The following is a 16168-nucleotide window of genomic DNA, read 5'->3' as shown; positions in this document are numbered from 1 at the left end:
TAAAGCATGAAAGACTCTGGAAAATCATATTAAAACCTCCTCAAAACATTCACAAAATTGTACCAGTAAAAGAGCAATAGCTATATATATATATATTTATATGTATATATATATCAGACTTGTGAAGAAATAGCCACAGCATCCAGCCTGTTGCAGCATGCTCCACAACCCTGAAGTGTTTACGTCCACACCTGGACACAGGCACCCTGTCCTGCAAGGGAGTTGTAGGGTGATCAAACAGCAAAGCACTAATTGCAGTTCTCCTGATTCTCCAAAAGGGGCAGAGCATGACAGCCCCTCACCATTCCCTTCCTTACAAGTCACACCAGGATAACTCTGGCATCCTGGGACAGGCTGGTGATGCAGCCATGAGAACCACGGGCTGAAGCAGTGAGCACCCTGCCCAGAGCAATGGGACTAGGGCCAAAGAAATCCCACGCTGGACACTGCCACAATACCCATGAAACACAGCATATGGGGTCCATCTTTACACACACATCTCAGAGCCCCTGCACCCTATGACGCCCTAACAGGGTTCAGGCCATCTTCCTAGCCCAGTGTTTGCAAGGAAACCTACCTGGGAAACTGCAATTATTGATCTTCCCCTGTGCCTGGTTCTAAAATCCTGTTCTCAAACTGGGCAGAAGTGCCTGCCACATTCTTCTGAGGGAAATGAGCAACACAAGCATGCGGATCCCTTGAGGAGAGCCCCACACAAGGGCTCAAACAAAGCTACCTTAGTGGAAGGCTCCAGAGCAAGAGAGCTCAATACAGCCGTCAGCAGAGCGCAGCAAGTCCTCACAGCTGACACATAAGATTCCCAAACAAAGGGAAAACACCCCCACCTGCTAAGCAACAAGCGTTCCCCTCTCCCACAAAACCTGCTCCTAAACTGGGTTTAATAACACCTTAGATGTCAAATGAGTCAGATGGGAGCCGACACAGTTCTGACACTGGGCAAACTCTTAAACCATCCTTCCATGGCACAGCACAGGTACAAGCACAGGAGCACCCTGCAGTGGCTTCAGGCAGCCCCTCCTCACAGCACAGCCAGGATCTCACCCAGGCAGAAGAGCCCCCACAAGGGCTGGGGCACAAACTTACCCCATTTGTGGGCAGGTTTTGCTGCTGCACCAACAACTCCTGCCCCGGTATGTCCTGCCCTGCCGCCCACTGTGCTCCTGCAGGGCTCACCTCATATCACATCTACATATCAGTATGTGGGTTCACACAAAGAGCTGGAAGCCTTGGAGGGATTTATTAAAGAGAGCCCAACTTCAAAGCTGCAGGTACGGTACAAATTTGTTGCGTTCTCTATTCATTGTGCTCATTCAGGAGAAAGAAGGGCAGCCTCAGGGGAAAAGTGGTATTTGCATCTGCATACGGAGCTTTCTCTGGATGCTGATAGGAGTTACTGAAGTGTTTGTCCAGGGAGAAACCCAAAGCGGGCAGAGGAAACAGCTCCAAGAGAAAAATAAAAGTAAGGAAGGATCTTCTGTGTATGCCAAGAACACAGCTCCAGCTACCTGAACAACAATAATTGCTGCTAACAATAGAGAAACCAATAGCTATAATTACAAAGCTGATTAGTGTTACAATACTTATTTCAAGGCACAGAACTTTGCTCAGCAATTTCTTTTCATCTAGACCAGCCCTTAATCCTGCAGCTCATGCAGAGGAGGAACAACTTCCCACAGGGCTGGATACTAGACACTTATCTAGCTAAACATCCAAGTACTTCCTTCGTGCCACTCTCTCACACAAACAACTGCTGTTACTGTGTCAGACACCGTGTCAGCAGGGATGGGAGAGAAGCAACAGATTCTCAGTCTGCGGTAACACGTGGCAACACACAGGCAAGAGGAGCCGGGTCTGTTCCTCAGGTCTGCAGGCACACACAGCACACATCAGGCTCGGATGTTAAACACTGGTTCACACCAAGCTCCAGGTCAGCAGACAGAGTTTCAGCCTCCTGCCCAGGAGAAGAACCCCCAGCCCCACTATAAGCTATTCAGATGAGGAAACGCTCCCTCCTCTCACTACCCAGTTCCATCCCCGCTCAGGGAAGCTCTGTACCACCCCACAAACACCTCCCCCACCTCCAGTTCCTCCCCCAAATCTCTGCTGTGCAGCACAGCCCTCCCTCCATGTAGCTGTATGATGGCATGTAGCCCCTTATGCCCTCCATCCCATCACAACCCCATTCCCACCGCACCAAACCTTTCTATTACATCTCCTCCCAGATTCAGCTCCCAACCCCCAGCCCTGTTACCTTCCCACCCTCTGCAGCCCCAGCAGCTCCCTCTGACCCCACGCAACGCCCACAACTCCCCCTAAATCCCCTGAAACCCCACACGTGGCCCTCAGCTCTGATGCTCTTCGCCCACAGCCCCAATACTCCCCCACAGCTGCACACACGGCTCCCTCACAACTCCGCGCTTTGCTCCTCAACCCCCCAGTTCCCTCAGCTCCTCCGCAGGCCCCACGAGCCCCACGCGAGGCCCCACGTTTCCCCCCATCCCCACACAACCCTCCCAAACAGCACCCCAACATCTCCCAGCCTCACACACCGCCCCGGGCCGCCTCACCAGTACTTGAGGATGGCGGTGACCTGCAGCGGGTTGGGCTGCTCGGGGTACAGGCGGCGGCACTCGCCGTAGATTCCGTGCAGGCCCGGCGGGAAGAGGGACGGGAAGGAGCCGGAGCCCGAGCCGGAGCCCGCCCCTCCCGCGGGGTTGGCCCCGGCAGGCCGCGCGCCCTCCATGGCCGGGGCAGCTCCCGCCCGCTCCGCTCCTCTCGCTCCTGTCCCGGTCCGGCCCGGCCCAAGCGGCGCTGCGGGAGGAAGGGGGCGGGCCCGGTTGCCCGGGTAACCGTGATGGACAGCTCGGCTCAGCCAATGGCAGCGCGAGGCGCGGGAGGAGGCCGCCCCAATGAGCCCCGCTACGCGCCGTGCCGGGACAGCGCCCCCTGGCGGCGGAGGAGTGACAGCGCCTCAAGGGGGGCAGAGGCCGCGGGGGAACCGTGCGGGATGCGGGCGGTGCGGGGCTGTGTCGGTGCAGCCGACAAACGTGGAGCGGAGCGGGCAGCCCCGCAGCCCAGCCCTGATAGTAACGGGTGGAGCGCGGACACTCCGAGCTCCCGCCCCGCACGCCGCGCTCATGGCGGGCGGACACCGCGCCATGACGTCACGCCGCTTCCGGCCGCGCTGTGTTTCCGCACTACATTTCCCGGCATGCCCCGCTCCCCGCCAGGACTGCATTTCCCAGCGCGCCCCGCGGCCGCAGGAATACATCGCCCGGCTGGCTCCGCGCCGCCCCTTTGCGCATGTGCCGCGGCCGGCTGGGCTATTGCTCCGTGACGGGTGGCTGCGGCGGGTCCTGCCATGGAGTCCTACGACGTGATAGCGAACCAGCCCGTCGTCATAGACAACGTGAGTGTGCGCGGCCTCCAGTCCCCGTACCGGGCAGGGTGGGGGATTACCCGCCGGCCGCGATCCCTTTGTCATCGGTGCTGGCCGCGCCCCGCCCGCCCCCCCTCCCTGCTGGGCCGCCGCCTCGGGCCCGAGCCCGGCGCCGAACGGGGCGGGGCCAGCGCGGCTGTGCGGCCCGCGATTGGCTGAGCCGGCCGCCCGTCACCCCTGGAGGGTCGCTGCCCCTCACCGATGGGGAGCGGCCCCCGCCGCCGCCGGGCTGTGTGCGGGCCCTGAGGGGCGGCGCGCCCCCATTGGCCGCGGGGGCTGTCAGTCAACGGGACGCCCCGCCGCCACCTGCCGGAGCGGGGCCCCTCCCGGCAACGCCCTCGCGGGGATCGGCCGCGCCCATTGGCCGGCACGGCTGTCAGTCACGGCTGTCCGTCAGCACGGGCCGCGGCCCGGCTGTGCGCCCCGCGTTGTGCCCGGCGGACAATGGGGCCGGATCCCGGCACGCTCCGGTACCGCTGGCGGTGACCTCGTGGGCTCACAGGCCTCGTGGGCTCACAGGCCTCGGGCCGAGCCGGCAGCGCTGCCGGAGGAGCCGCTCCCAGGGCGGGTTGCGTCAGGCCTGGTGTGACAGCAGGGTGTGGCCGTGCTGATGGCCGCCACTGCTCACGGGCTGCCTCGGCAGGGGGCAGGACTGCGGCACTGAGCTGCATGCGAGCAGTTATGTGCGGTGAGCCTGGGGCTCTTCTAAGCAGCCCCGTCCTCGAGGCCTCAGTGACAGGAGTGGGAGGAGGGAAGGGGTGGAACATCCCCAGGAGCCTCCTGCACAGCTGCCAGCCACAAGCTGCTGCTCCTCCCTTCTGGCCCCGCTGCTGCTGATTCACGTTGTGCTGTGTAAAGGGCTGGTGTTTGTGCTTCCTCCATCACCTTCCTTTCGGTGGAATCCTGTGGTCATTATCACTCCCTGCTCTGCACACGTGGGGCCCCATATGACACACTGCAACCAGATCTGGGGCCTCCAGTACAGGATGTGGAGCTGTTGAAGCAGAGGAGGGCTCCAAAGATGCTCAGAGGGATGGAGCATCTCTATTATAAAGAAGAGCTCCAGGACGACCTAGTTTTGGCCTTCCAGTACTTAAGGGGAGCTTATAAGCAGGAGGGAGACCAACTTTTTTTGTGGTCTGATAGTGACAGGACAAGGGGGAATGACTGAACTAAAAGAGAGGAGGTTTGGGTTAGATGTCAGGAGGAAAGGCTTTACTCAGAGGGAGGTGAGGCACTGGCTGCCCAAAAAAGCTGTGGTTGCCCCATCCCTGGAGGTGTTCAAGTCTAGGTTGGATGGGGCCAGGGGCCCTGATCTGGTGGGTAACAACCCTGTCTATGTCAGAGAGTTTGGAATGGGCTGATACTTATCATCCCTTCCAACCTAAGCCATTGTATGATTCCCTTACACTTGTTTTGAGCTGTATGATTCATAAATCTTTTCAGGTCAAGTTGGTTATTCCTCTGACCTATGATAGGGTCACATAGCAGCACTCCATGTCTCTGTTCCGTCTGACTCCCTTACTTAGCACAGCGACTGTTCCCCTCCTTGCTTCAGGCCTGAAGAAAGGCTTGTGCTGCCAGAGACTGTTTCTTTTTTAATGTTAACAGCTGGTCTTACAAAAGCTAATTCTGCTCGCCTCCCTAATAAATGAGCCCCTGCCTGTATAAGCTGCAGAATGAGACGGTTGTGAGATCTGCCCTTAACGCTTGCAGGCCAAGCCTTGTGGTGACATTGCATTTTTGTACTTGGGAGTTCAGGCAGGATAGCAATTGGAGCTGCTCGGAAAGGTGCTGCTGCTTCTGCTGCCTCAGCAGGGCTGGATGCTGGGGAGCTGCCAGCGGCTTCTCGAGGCTGAGTGCCCTCCTGTCTTGTACATGTGTGTGTAAAGGGGGGTGGGCCAGGGGAGCTGAGGTGGTAAACAAGCCAGGGCCCTGAAGTCCCAGCCTGCTGTGACAGAAAATGCTGTTGGGTCTTTGTAGTGCAGAGATAGCAGACATCTGTGCTTGGTTTGCTTGCAGGCACTGGGAAGCACAACAGTGCTCAGATCCCCTCCCATCACTTTTCAGAGCAACCTTCATCTCCAACTCCAGCAAAGAGTTTTCAGCTCCATTTCTTTGAACTTCAGTACTTCAATCTTAAAATGCATAAGTTGCTGGGAAGCTCACCAGGATGTGCAGGGTAATTTTTGGCCTGTCATGGGGAAGTTTTGATCACTGCATTAAAACAGGAGCATCATTGTTCTCCTGAAGCCATTTCCCAGCGGCAGGCTGTGCTATCAAGCATTAGCTAGAATAAAATGTTCAATAAACACCGTATTCTGGTAGTGCCTGTCTTACTGCATTTGATTCATTATCTTCATTATTTTTATTTTTTAACTGTGAGACTTGACAAAGGATGATATAAAGAAAGTCATAATACTGTTTGTTTTGTCTTATTCCCTGTTTTGCTTTGACTGGTCGGAAGGCAGGATGTTCCTGGGGGCCTCATTTCTTACCATGGCACGGGGCTCTTTGTTCCACCTGCACCTGTTAGTGCAGATGCTGGGAGCTGTGGCTGGTACCAACATGGGGTTCCAGCACTACATTCCTCTTATATCTCTCATAACCAGCCATGTCCATTTTCCAGTGTTCCTGGTACCCCTTTTTGTAGATCCATCTCTGCAGACCTGCTTCTGGCCGTCTTAAGGCAGGAGTGCTTGCACCATGGTGGCAGGGTATGTCTGCTCTGCAAAGCTGGGCACCTCACCTGAACCAGCTGACAAAAGGAGCTTGGGAATAAGGCCTTGGACTGTCCCATGTTCCTTTCTGCTGAGCCTGTGCTGGCTGCTGACCCCTCTCATTACAGAGCAGATGGTTGGGGCTTTCAGCATCCCCTGCAACCAGAGCTTAGGTGCACAGCCCCACACATGTGAGTGATATTGACCCACACAGAAAGGATGGGAACAGGGAAGCTGTCGAGGAGCTGCATTGCTGTTCATTTTAAAATGTATTGAGAATGTCCTCACAAACAGAGCAGTCGTGCTGCAGAGCCCTTGAGAGTGAATGGGCACTTTTTCTGTCTCTGGTTTCAGTGCAAATATACATGTATTGCTCCCAGTACACGTTTCTTTCAAGAAAAATTGGATAGAAGAGCTTGATCCTGTGATACTCTGGGATTAGCAGTGAAATGACTTATCGAAGGAGATCCCATGGAAATCTCCTTACCAAAACTTGCGTGTTCCTTGTTGGTTCCCTCGTTGCTTCAGGACTGTTGTGCATGGATGGGAAATGGAGTGGATGAGGCTCAGCCTGGCCCTAGGCTGGCACCCCCACCCCACCTTGGAGAATTTATTCTCTAAGCTCCAAGTATTCTCCATTCTCCAAGTAAAGAGAGGATTTGGCAGTGCTGATGCTACTCTGTTAAATGAAGATTTCTGAATGGATGATGAACTCATGTGTTTGTTTCTCCTGCAGGGTTCGGGTGTGATTAAAGCAGGTTTTGCTGGCGATCAAATACCGAAATACTGCTTTCCAAACTAGTAAGTACTCTGCTGGTCTTGAGCAGTTCTCAATCCATTTAGCAATACTTATATATGTAGAGGGGAATAGTCCAATTTTGTAGCAGAAGAAACAAGTTATACTACTTCATCCTGCTGTACATTAGGGAGAAAAGGTCTCCTCTGTTAAACACATGGAGATTTTTCTGGGGGAAAAGATGATTTATCTCTTTGTCGTCCCCCATCCAAAGCTGTAGGATCCTGTAGTCTTGAGACATGAAGTCAAAAAAGACCACGTTGGATCTTGAGGTGTGAATCCCTCTTTTTGGCATGTAGAGCAAACCTGAGCCTGTCTGCACTTGGTAATGCCTTCAGACTCTGTTACTGCTGTTAGAAAGTGCTGGTTGGAGCTGAGAAGAAAAACAAAAGAAATAAAATGTCGGGTGTATCTCAGTTGTCTCTCTAGAAGCATTTATACTCTTATCTTTGTTCCAGTGTGGGCAGACCAAAGCATGTTCGTGTTATGGCTGGTGCTTTAGAAGGGGACATTTTCATTGGTCCAAAGGCAGAGGTAAGAAAACCTGTGTTACTTCACCTCTTCGTGCATCTTGCTGTGCTGCTGTTAGAGGGGCCGTGGCAGTTGCACTTTTGGCATGTTAACAGCTGTGGTTCCTTGATATCAGTGTCTGTAAGAAGAGCAGAATAGACTGTCACTTCTTGTTAGTGCGTCCAAGCTGAAGTGGGAAGCTTCACAAATATCTTGAGCCAGCCTGATGATCACAGATCTCTCAGTCTCAATCCATTTTCCCAAGTCCTTTTGTACTTAGCCTCTTTTCTAGGCTACCTTGTGGTCTGTATGGTTACATCTCCACTTTCTTGACTGGAAACTTTAGAAATGGACCCTCGTTGGTTGCCTTTTATCTCTCTGATGTGGGCAAGAAACATGCTGTCCACAGTGCTTCTTTTGTCAGCATGGTCTCATGTTTCCAGTGAGCCCACAGAACTACATTCCCTGCTATCACCCTGCTGTCTCATCATGACAGAGCTGGCAGAACAAAGATAACGTTTGGTTGGTGTCTGTGTGGCTCAAAACACATTAGGATGGAAAGTGCTCTGCAAGCGTCATGTGTTCCTCTGTATAAAAAGGCCTAATTGAGTCTCGTTAATACTTCTCTGGAAAAATGCTTGTGGTTATTGTTCAGTCTTTGCAGTGTATGTTAGAGACGTGTTACATTTTAGTGGGACTGAAAGTAATTGAGTCTGTCAGATTAATTTGTATTCATAATGTTCAGAAATGAAACTGTTAGTTTCTGACAGGTATGCTGTATTGTTTCTGTTTGCTCAGGAGCACAGAGGTCTCCTCTCGATCCGATACCCAATGGAACATGGCATAGTGAAGGACTGGAATGACATGGAGCGCATTTGGCAGTACGTGTATTCAAAAGATCAGCTTCAGACGTTCTCAGAGGAGGTGAGATACCTCACTGTGTAGAGGCACCAGTGTGTTTCCTTTCTGTATAACACCAGGAGCCTTTGAACTCCAGGAAGCAATTTGGGACCCTTCCTTTGTTCTTCTTTCTAAACTCACCTCTTGCTCAGTTAAGTTCTTTTCACCTCTCAGGAGATACTACACAAAAAATATCCAAGCAGAATTTCTTCTCATATCTCACGTTCTGGCCTGACTCAAATCTGACTTGCTGAAAGTCAGATTGTTATTCGCTCCCTCTCTTGTATAATGGTGCTCTGCACCAAGTGCAGCTTTGTTCTGCCTGTGCATCAGGTGTATCCACTCAGCAGTGACATAATCTGAAGTAAGGAAGGAGAAAAACACAGTCTTGGTCTGGAGGGAGCTGAACAAAAAATTTATTAAATGACTGAAAGCAATAGGTTGTGTCATTGGTGGAGTATTTCTGCCTGTATATAATGACTATATGCTTTTACCCTTTCTTAGGGTGTCTGTGTTATGGGAAAACTGTCTTCCTTTTGGTACAAGGAGTGATCTTGATCATCCTTTGCAGCAAAGGGTCACTCACAGGGTGGACTTCTCTATGGCTAGACCAGCACCCTATTGGTTCTCCAACCTAATAGAGATTATGCATGGTGCAGTATAGCTCACTAGCTGAAATTAGTCCCTTCTATGTGTCCTATTGTACTAGTGATTCCTAAAGTGGAAAAATAAGCAGGCATTTTTGAGAGTGTACATCCAGCTGCATCCTGGTTATTACAGCTTGGCTCTTTTCCTTTACCAGCATCCCGTGCTGTTGACAGAAGCACCCTTAAACCCACGCAAGAACAGAGAACGTGCTGCTGAAGTGTTTTTTGAGACCTTCAATGTTCCAGCACTATTCATCTCCATGCAAGCTGTTCTCAGTCTGTAAGTACTTCTCATCTTTGATGTGCACTTGTGAAATGTTTCTTGAAATCTTTTTATTTCCCCTTCCTGCAAACAAAGAAGAAAACCAAACTGAGAAAGACCACACTGATATCTGTCTTGTGTCCCTCTGCTAGGTATGCTACTGGGAGGACTACAGGAGTGGTGCTGGACTCTGGGGATGGCGTTACCCATGCGGTCCCCATCTATGAAGGCTTTGCCATGCCTCACTCCATCATGCGGATCGACATTGCAGGCCGCGATGTCTCACGCTTCCTGCGTCTCTATCTCCGGAAGGAAGGCTACGACTTCCACACCACCTCAGAGTTTGAGATCGTCAAGACCATCAAAGAGGTAACATAGTGTCTGTTTCTGTGCTTATACACAAAGAGATTTCTGCCCGGTGGAAGTCATCACTCCCTGAAGTGTAATGGGAAGTGCCAGCCTACCTAGTTCTGAAACTCATTCTTTTATCTACCAAAGGGAGACTGGAGCCTATAAGATAATTAAGGGACTGGAGCATCCCTCGTATGAGGAGAGATGGAGGGGGCTTGGACTGTTTAGCCTGGAGAATAGACGTTCAGGGAGGATTTCATCATTGTATATTAATATCTGAAGGGAGAGGGCAAAGAAAACAGAGCTAGTCTCATTTCAGTGATGTCTGGTTAAAGGACAGGAGGCACAAACTGACACGCAGGAGGCTCCATCTGAATGTAAAGGAAAACTTTTTTTTGATATGTGAGCAATTTATCAGGTCTGATATCCTTCACTAGTATTTGCCTAATCTTCAAGTGAAAACTTTAGAAAATCCATGGTAGTTTGGGATCACAAGTGGATTGCTGCCGTTCTTTCTCTCTCCATGGAAATAATTCACTCACAGCATTCATATTTATAAAGGCTTTCCTTTTTAATGGCATTTACAGTGTTCAGTGGCCTTGCAGAGATGCAGTAGTTACCTTGGCTTTTCTTGTGTTCCAAGAGAAGAGGGCAAATGAGGGACAATGAACAGTAGCTCAGCTGGTGATTACTCACCATAGCTTTGTGGCATTGCAGTTCTCATGCAGACAGGTTGTGATCTGATTTCAGCAAGGCTTTGTGTGGCTTAGGGCTATCAATGCATTTGTGCCTTCAACACTAAGATCAGAACTGCTGATGCCTGTCAGTTGTTGCCATGCTGTTGGCCTCCATCACAAGCTTTAACTGCCGCAGATAACTCTGGGCAGTGCCAGCAGCCAAGGCTTGAGAACATCAGTGAGCTGTTCTTGAGCCTGTGACCTAATGGGAAAAAAAATGTAATGGAAATAGTTTGCTTGTTCTGCATGGCTGTAGCTCAGTGTGGCTGTGCAGAGGGATCAGAGCTCTTCTGCATGTTGCTTGGATTCTTTGAAGGTGACCAAACAGTGGAACAAGTTGCCCTGAGTAGAGGATATAGATTTATCTCTCTGTGTAACTGCTCCTAATGTGGCAGGATGTGGTTCTGGGTGACCTGTTCTAACTGATCCTGCTTCAGTAGGGAGGTGTCTTCCAATCTGAACTGTTCTTGTTAGTTATTGTTTCTTCTGGAATGTAACAAGGGACTTTGTTCATAGTCTTAATCTATTACTAAGGTACCTAAACCTACCTTTGTACATGGTTAATGCCATTAAAGGTGTTTCAGATGCCTGCTTTGCTTTGCACTATGAAGGGTTGGAAGTTCACAAGACAGTTATCCCACCAGTGCAGAGGGAGATTACTTCTTAAGCAAAGTGAGAGACAAAAACAAAAGCTAGAAAAGTAGTGACTAGCTGTAGTATGAAGAGCAGATGAGGTACTTTCCTTGTTGTGAACCCAAAAGGTCTTTTCGTCAACACAAAATAGTGCTGAAATTGGTGCCTCCAAGGATACACTTGGATTTTGTTAACAAAGGAATTTGCTTTTTGTAGTGAGAAAAGTATTTGTCAAGGGTTTTAGGTTTTACCCTTCTCATCTCTCTCTGGCTCTCTTCAGCGTGCCTGCTATCTGTCCATAAACCCTCAGAAGGACGAGACTCTGGAGACTGAGAAGGCTCAGTACTACCTGCCAGATGGAAGCACTATTGAGGTTTGTAAAAGATGGGAGACTTAGTGCAATGTGGGGTGAGAGAGGATAATTTTAAAGACCAAAATGTATCCCAGGTTGAGCTGGGGCACTAGAATTTTTAGGGAAAGAGAATATTATTAGAAATCTTACTGGAATTCTTTGGTAAGGATAAAGCGTGACCATGGAGTCTAAGAACTGTTTGAGTGCAGATTCTGATCTAGAAAATGTTTATGTGGATCAGGTATAGAGTGTGGGTTGGTATCTGTAAATTATGCTGTGGTTTTGTATGTGCCTTTTTTCCTGCCCAGATGAGCAGAAACTACTGGTTTGAATAGTTTGACTTGGGAATGTTCTTTAAGACATTGAGCCTTCTGTGGAATGGCTGAAGGAGAGGAAATACAAGTCTTACCTCCAGTACCAGAGATGGAGCCGGTTTTTCATCTCTTTCATCTCCAGAATAGAAATGGCAACTTTGCCAATAGCTTTAGGTCAATATGGTGATCATTTGGGAGCTAATGATGTAGCATGAATGTCCATGAAGCTTTCTTCCTCTGAAGTTTTGCCTCACAGAAAAAGACTCAACCTTGAGGGTGTAGACAGTGAACTGTGAACTGTGCCGCACTGCTGTTGTCTCCCCTCTGTGCTAACTGCTCTCCTTGCAGATTGGCTCTGCACGCTTTCGTGCCCCGGAGCTCCTATTCCGGCCAGACCTGATAGGGGAAGAATGTGAAGGACTCCACGAGGTGCTCGTTTTTGCCATTCAAAAATCAGATATGGATCTGAGGCGAACACTTTTCTCCAACATTGTGCTGTCTGGAGGCTCCACGCTTTTCAAAGGTTCTTGTCTCTTGTTTTTCAGTGGGCTGTCACTTACATCTTTTTCTCGTCTTGTGTGAAACAGGGGAGATAAACACCCAGCTTGTCCCATGATATGACCGCTGTGGGAGCTCTGTTCTCAGGGTAGTTACTGTGAGAAGCAGGAGACTGATCCCTGCTCTGTAATTTGCTGAGCCCCAGTCATAACAGCATGTATCTGGTCCCTATGGACATAGATAACCTTTGCCAGAGCCCATCAGCCCCTAACCACAGGCAGACATCTCCAGATAGGCCCTAGTTTACCTGTTCAAACCCTGCTCTACTGTTCAGGTCCGTGTTGTTAGTAGGTGGAACTTGGGATTTTGCTGAAGGGTTCAAACTGCTTCTTTTTTTTTGTCTTGTGCAGGTTTTGGTGATAGGCTCTTGAGTGAAGTGAAGAAACTAGCTCCAAAGGATGTCAAAATAAGGGTACGAGCATTCTCTTGGGCGTTTATCACATCCTGTGTGTTGTTCTGTGACCTTTGCCCTCTTGAAGAAAGAAAAAGCCACACTAAGAGTGCAGCTGCCACGTGGTTCAAACCAGTAACAGCCTTATTGTGATGAACACTTGTTTGGTTTCATCTTGGAGCAGGTAGCTCCTCTGACAGCATGATTTCTGTCCAGGATCTGGTCCACAGTAGTTATTTTGCAGGAAACCTGCTGGGTGTATTTTTGGTGGGAGGGATCATACTTGTGTGAGCTGTAAGGAAATCAGGGCAGCATGCTGGGAGAAGCAGACTGTACTTTGAGGCTGTCCTGACTGACTCTTTTCTTCTCCTAGATATCAGCTCCTCAGGAGAGATTGTATTCTACATGGATTGGGTAAGTACTGCATGGTGGTGGGTCTTCCTGTGGGATGAGGGCTGGAGAATTGCAGCCTGTTGGTGCTTGCACTGTTGTTCCTGCTACTATGGTGTGTCAGGAGGGCATTACTCCTCAGCCAGCCTGGTTACTGAGCCTCCATTCATGCTGCCAGCCCCTTAGCTCTTTGCATCCTTAAGACTCCTGCAAGACTGTTAATTTTCTTTTTCTTAACCAGTCCTAACATCCACATTAACAAGCTCATTGGTAGCACATTCCATAGGGCAGAGGCAGTAGGTACATTTCCCCTCTTGTGTACATCTTTGTTGTTCATCAGGAGAACTAAACTCAGCTCCAGAATCCTAGGAAGTGAGATCAGATCTTATGCGAAGAGAACTTGCTGGTTTACAGCAGTGTCAGCACGTTGTTTGTGAGAGGGTGGCTCGTGAAAGGCTCTGTAATACCAGCACATTTGAAGCTAACAGGAGTGGAGGTGACTGTCCAGAAAGCATTTCTTCTGTGGGCAACTAGGAGACTTGGCACCTTTCTTACGCGTGGAAGAGCGGCGTAGCAGAAGCAGCTCTTCCCTGCAGAGATGTAGTGACAGTGTTCCCAACGTTCTCCTTTAATCTCTAATGTCTGTCTCTCCCCAGTGGCTCTATTCTGGCCTCGCTGGATACTTTTAAGAAAATGTGGGTTTCAAAAAAGGAATATGAAGAAGATGGAGCTCGTGCCATCCACCGAAAAACCTTCTAGCCCTGGGACCTATCCTCAGTCTCCTCTGAAGACTCACTTCAGTTCTAAACTCGCTTTTCTGAGTCCGAGTGTCTGAGAGCTGCCTGTATGTGTGTGTGTGCGCCAGCATGCCCCGATGTCACTGAGCAAAGACAACAGCAGCAGGAGGGTTGTATTAGTACTAACTACTTCTTTTTTATTTTTGTTGAGGTTTTTGTTTTTTTTTTTAATGGAAAGGATAAAATACCAGTCTGCTTTTCTTCAGAACGGCCCATACATTTTTCATTTCAGTTCCTTAGTTTCTGTGTTATCATCACATTTGCCACTGTAAAACAAGCAAGGAAAAACAAAGGGAACAGCTTAGACTCTGCCTAGCAAGTCAGAAAGGAGCCAACCACTGCAAACTGCTCATGTAGGCTTTAGTCAGCCTGACTGCAATGCCTGGATTGTCTGGAAATACATCGCTGGAGCCCCATAGCTACTTTCTTCTTCATCAGTGTCTCTGCCATCAGTAGGTTTTTGAAGTTGTTTTTAATGTCTTTTTTTATTGTTATTATTAAGAGAAAGCACATTCTTAACAGTTAAGCCCATTTGCCCCCACTATTTTTGGTGTATGCGTGTGAGTGAGTGTGTAACTTCTCAGACTGATGCGTGGGTCTGTGCCACAGCTGGAGAAGTTGGTGATAGGACTTAGTTTGTATTGCATGGAATAGAACAAAGCAATCTCTAATCAGCTTTCATTATGCTAGACGGTTATTCTCTTGTTCCTTCTTTTAAATACCTTTTCTCCTCTGGAAGCAACTGCCCCAGAGTGGGAGTGAAGGCGCTTGAGTGTTCTCCCTCAACCTGCCAAGATTTACAGCTTTCATGTTCTTTCTCTGCAGGAGTTGGGGCTGTTTCCCTCCTCCTCTGCCATGTCAGGGCAAAGGGAGCATGTATTTTCAGCCAGGCATAACTCTTGTGTACTTTATCCATTTGGGGGGGCAAAATAATAGTTGGAAAGGTGCATTGTAATGTAAGAATTGTTTTATTTATTGAAATCTCCAATGATATCTCTCAAATACTGACCACAGCACCTGGGAATTGTTCTTTGGGTCTTCTTTGAACACCTGTTATCCAGCTGTCCATTGTTTTATGTTAACACTGTTTACAGCACATATGCTTAGCATAATAACCAGTCAGCCCTGCTACACCACTCAGTAACCTTTTTTTAGGAAGTTTTGCTGTTCTCTATGAATACACTACATGTATATGAGGACAATAAGTTGTATTAGTACATGCACACTGACGTGAGCAGCGGGGTTGTGAGCAGCAGGCTGTTGCAGTGGCTGTGTTCTGTTGTCCTGTTGAGCTGCTTATGCCTTTCTGCTCATCTACTGGCTGCTCTTTTATAGCTGCTGCTTCTGCAGAGATTGGGAGGCCTCCAGAGCAGCTGGTGTTGGGTTGCGGCACTGTTACTTGTGAGCGTTCTTATACATTACTTGGTGCTCATTTGCATCACCACTGATTTTCTGCAGTACCTGGCATTAGCAGTGGGCTGGAATTGTTTGGTGGCAGTTCCTCTGTGTTCCCCTCCTTTCTCTTCATTTCCACACAACACCCTGGGGTCACTCTCCAGATCCGAGACAGAACAAGAGCTGAAGGGCAGCGGCAGCCCTGCTGCAGAGGCCTGGCAGAAGCTGGTGCACTGCCCCAGCAGACATGAATGTAAGCAAGTAGTGTGCTGCTCCAGCAGGAAGCATGTTCTCAGGGCTCACTGCTGGGCTCAGAGAAATTGGAGGTAGGCAGATTTGGTGGCCTGTTCCCAGCTGAGGCCACGCTGCTCACTCTCCTGTCAGAACAGATTGTATTTTGAAGTAAGAACAAGTCAGGTAGAGAAGAGCCGTCAATGCTCAGCCTCGTTCTAACAGAAGATCTTTGCAGTCTTGCTGATTAGCTGCAGCATGCAGAGAGGAAGAAACAAACCCCTCTCTGTTCACCTACCACATGCCCCAGGCAGTGCCTGTGATCTCTTCCCCCTCCCCAGCTCTGCTGGCCTTGCAGAAGCAGCAGTGCTCCATTCTGTAAACTGCAGTGACCGGACAGAAAGGTGCCGTCTCCAATCTAGCATTCATTTGATCTGCCTGACTGTTCCCTCGCACTCTGTCCAAACCATGTTGCCTGGTGGTGCCCAGCATACTTAAATAAAGTCATTCATATACAAACTTCAAGCCTCTTGGCCTCACCTTCCCCCATTTGTATTTTTAAGGAGATAACGGTGTGTTCTTCTCTTGCCTGTACAGAACTTGCTGGCTAATCTCTGCGTGAAAACACAACTGTGGTCCAAAGCTGCCTTTCTGATCAGTCTGTTGTGCTGAGGTAGGACATGCCTGGCCTGTAACCGGTCTCCCTGGTAGAGTCCAAAGCTGC

At 49.6% G+C, this 16168-nt stretch overlaps 2 protein-coding genes across 6 annotated transcripts in view; one reads left to right on the top strand and one right to left on the bottom strand.

Annotated features, from left to right (window-relative positions):
- SUFU (SUFU negative regulator of hedgehog signaling) overlaps nt 1–2809 on the bottom strand; it is an 81149-nt gene extending 78340 nt beyond the window's left edge. For all 3 annotated transcript variants that reach the window (XM_015866980.3, XM_015866981.3, XM_032445329.2), the window contains exon 1: nt 2589–2809. In XM_015866980.3, the coding sequence (XP_015722466.1) occupies nt 2589–2764 (176 nt within the window). In that variant the 5' untranslated portion in view covers nt 2765–2809. The remainder of the gene's footprint in view (nt 1–2588) is intronic.
- A 522-nt stretch (nt 2810–3331) lies between these two features.
- Nucleotides 3332–15963, top strand: ACTR1A (actin related protein 1A). Of its 3 annotated transcripts, XM_015866982.2 has the most exons (11): nt 3332–3430; nt 6917–6981; nt 7435–7510; nt 8285–8410; nt 9189–9313; nt 9448–9664; nt 11297–11389; nt 12031–12205; nt 12591–12652; nt 13005–13045; nt 13678–15963. In XM_015866982.2, the coding sequence occupies exons 1-11, from the start codon at nt 3383–3385 to the stop codon at nt 13778–13780; spliced, it is 1131 nt and encodes a 376-aa protein (XP_015722468.1). In that variant the 5' UTR covers nt 3332–3382; the 3' UTR covers nt 13781–15963. The 3 variants fall into 3 exon arrangements, with proteins under 3 accessions (XP_015722468.1, XP_085410788.1, XP_085410787.1); XM_085554662.1 differs by lacking the exons at nt 3332–3430; nt 6917–6981; nt 7435–7510 and adding an exon at nt 8024–8151; XM_085554661.1 differs by lacking the exons at nt 3332–3430; nt 6917–6981; nt 7435–7510 and adding an exon at nt 8139–8189.
- The last annotated feature ends 205 nt before the right edge of the window (nt 15964–16168 follow it).

Source organism: Coturnix japonica, chromosome 8, assembly GCF_054131305.1.
Source record: "Coturnix japonica strain WE chromosome 8, WE-NBRP24, whole genome shotgun sequence".
Lineage (NCBI taxonomy): Eukaryota > Metazoa > Chordata > Aves > Galliformes > Phasianidae > Coturnix > Coturnix japonica.
This window is presented reverse-complemented; position numbering and strand designations above follow the sequence as displayed.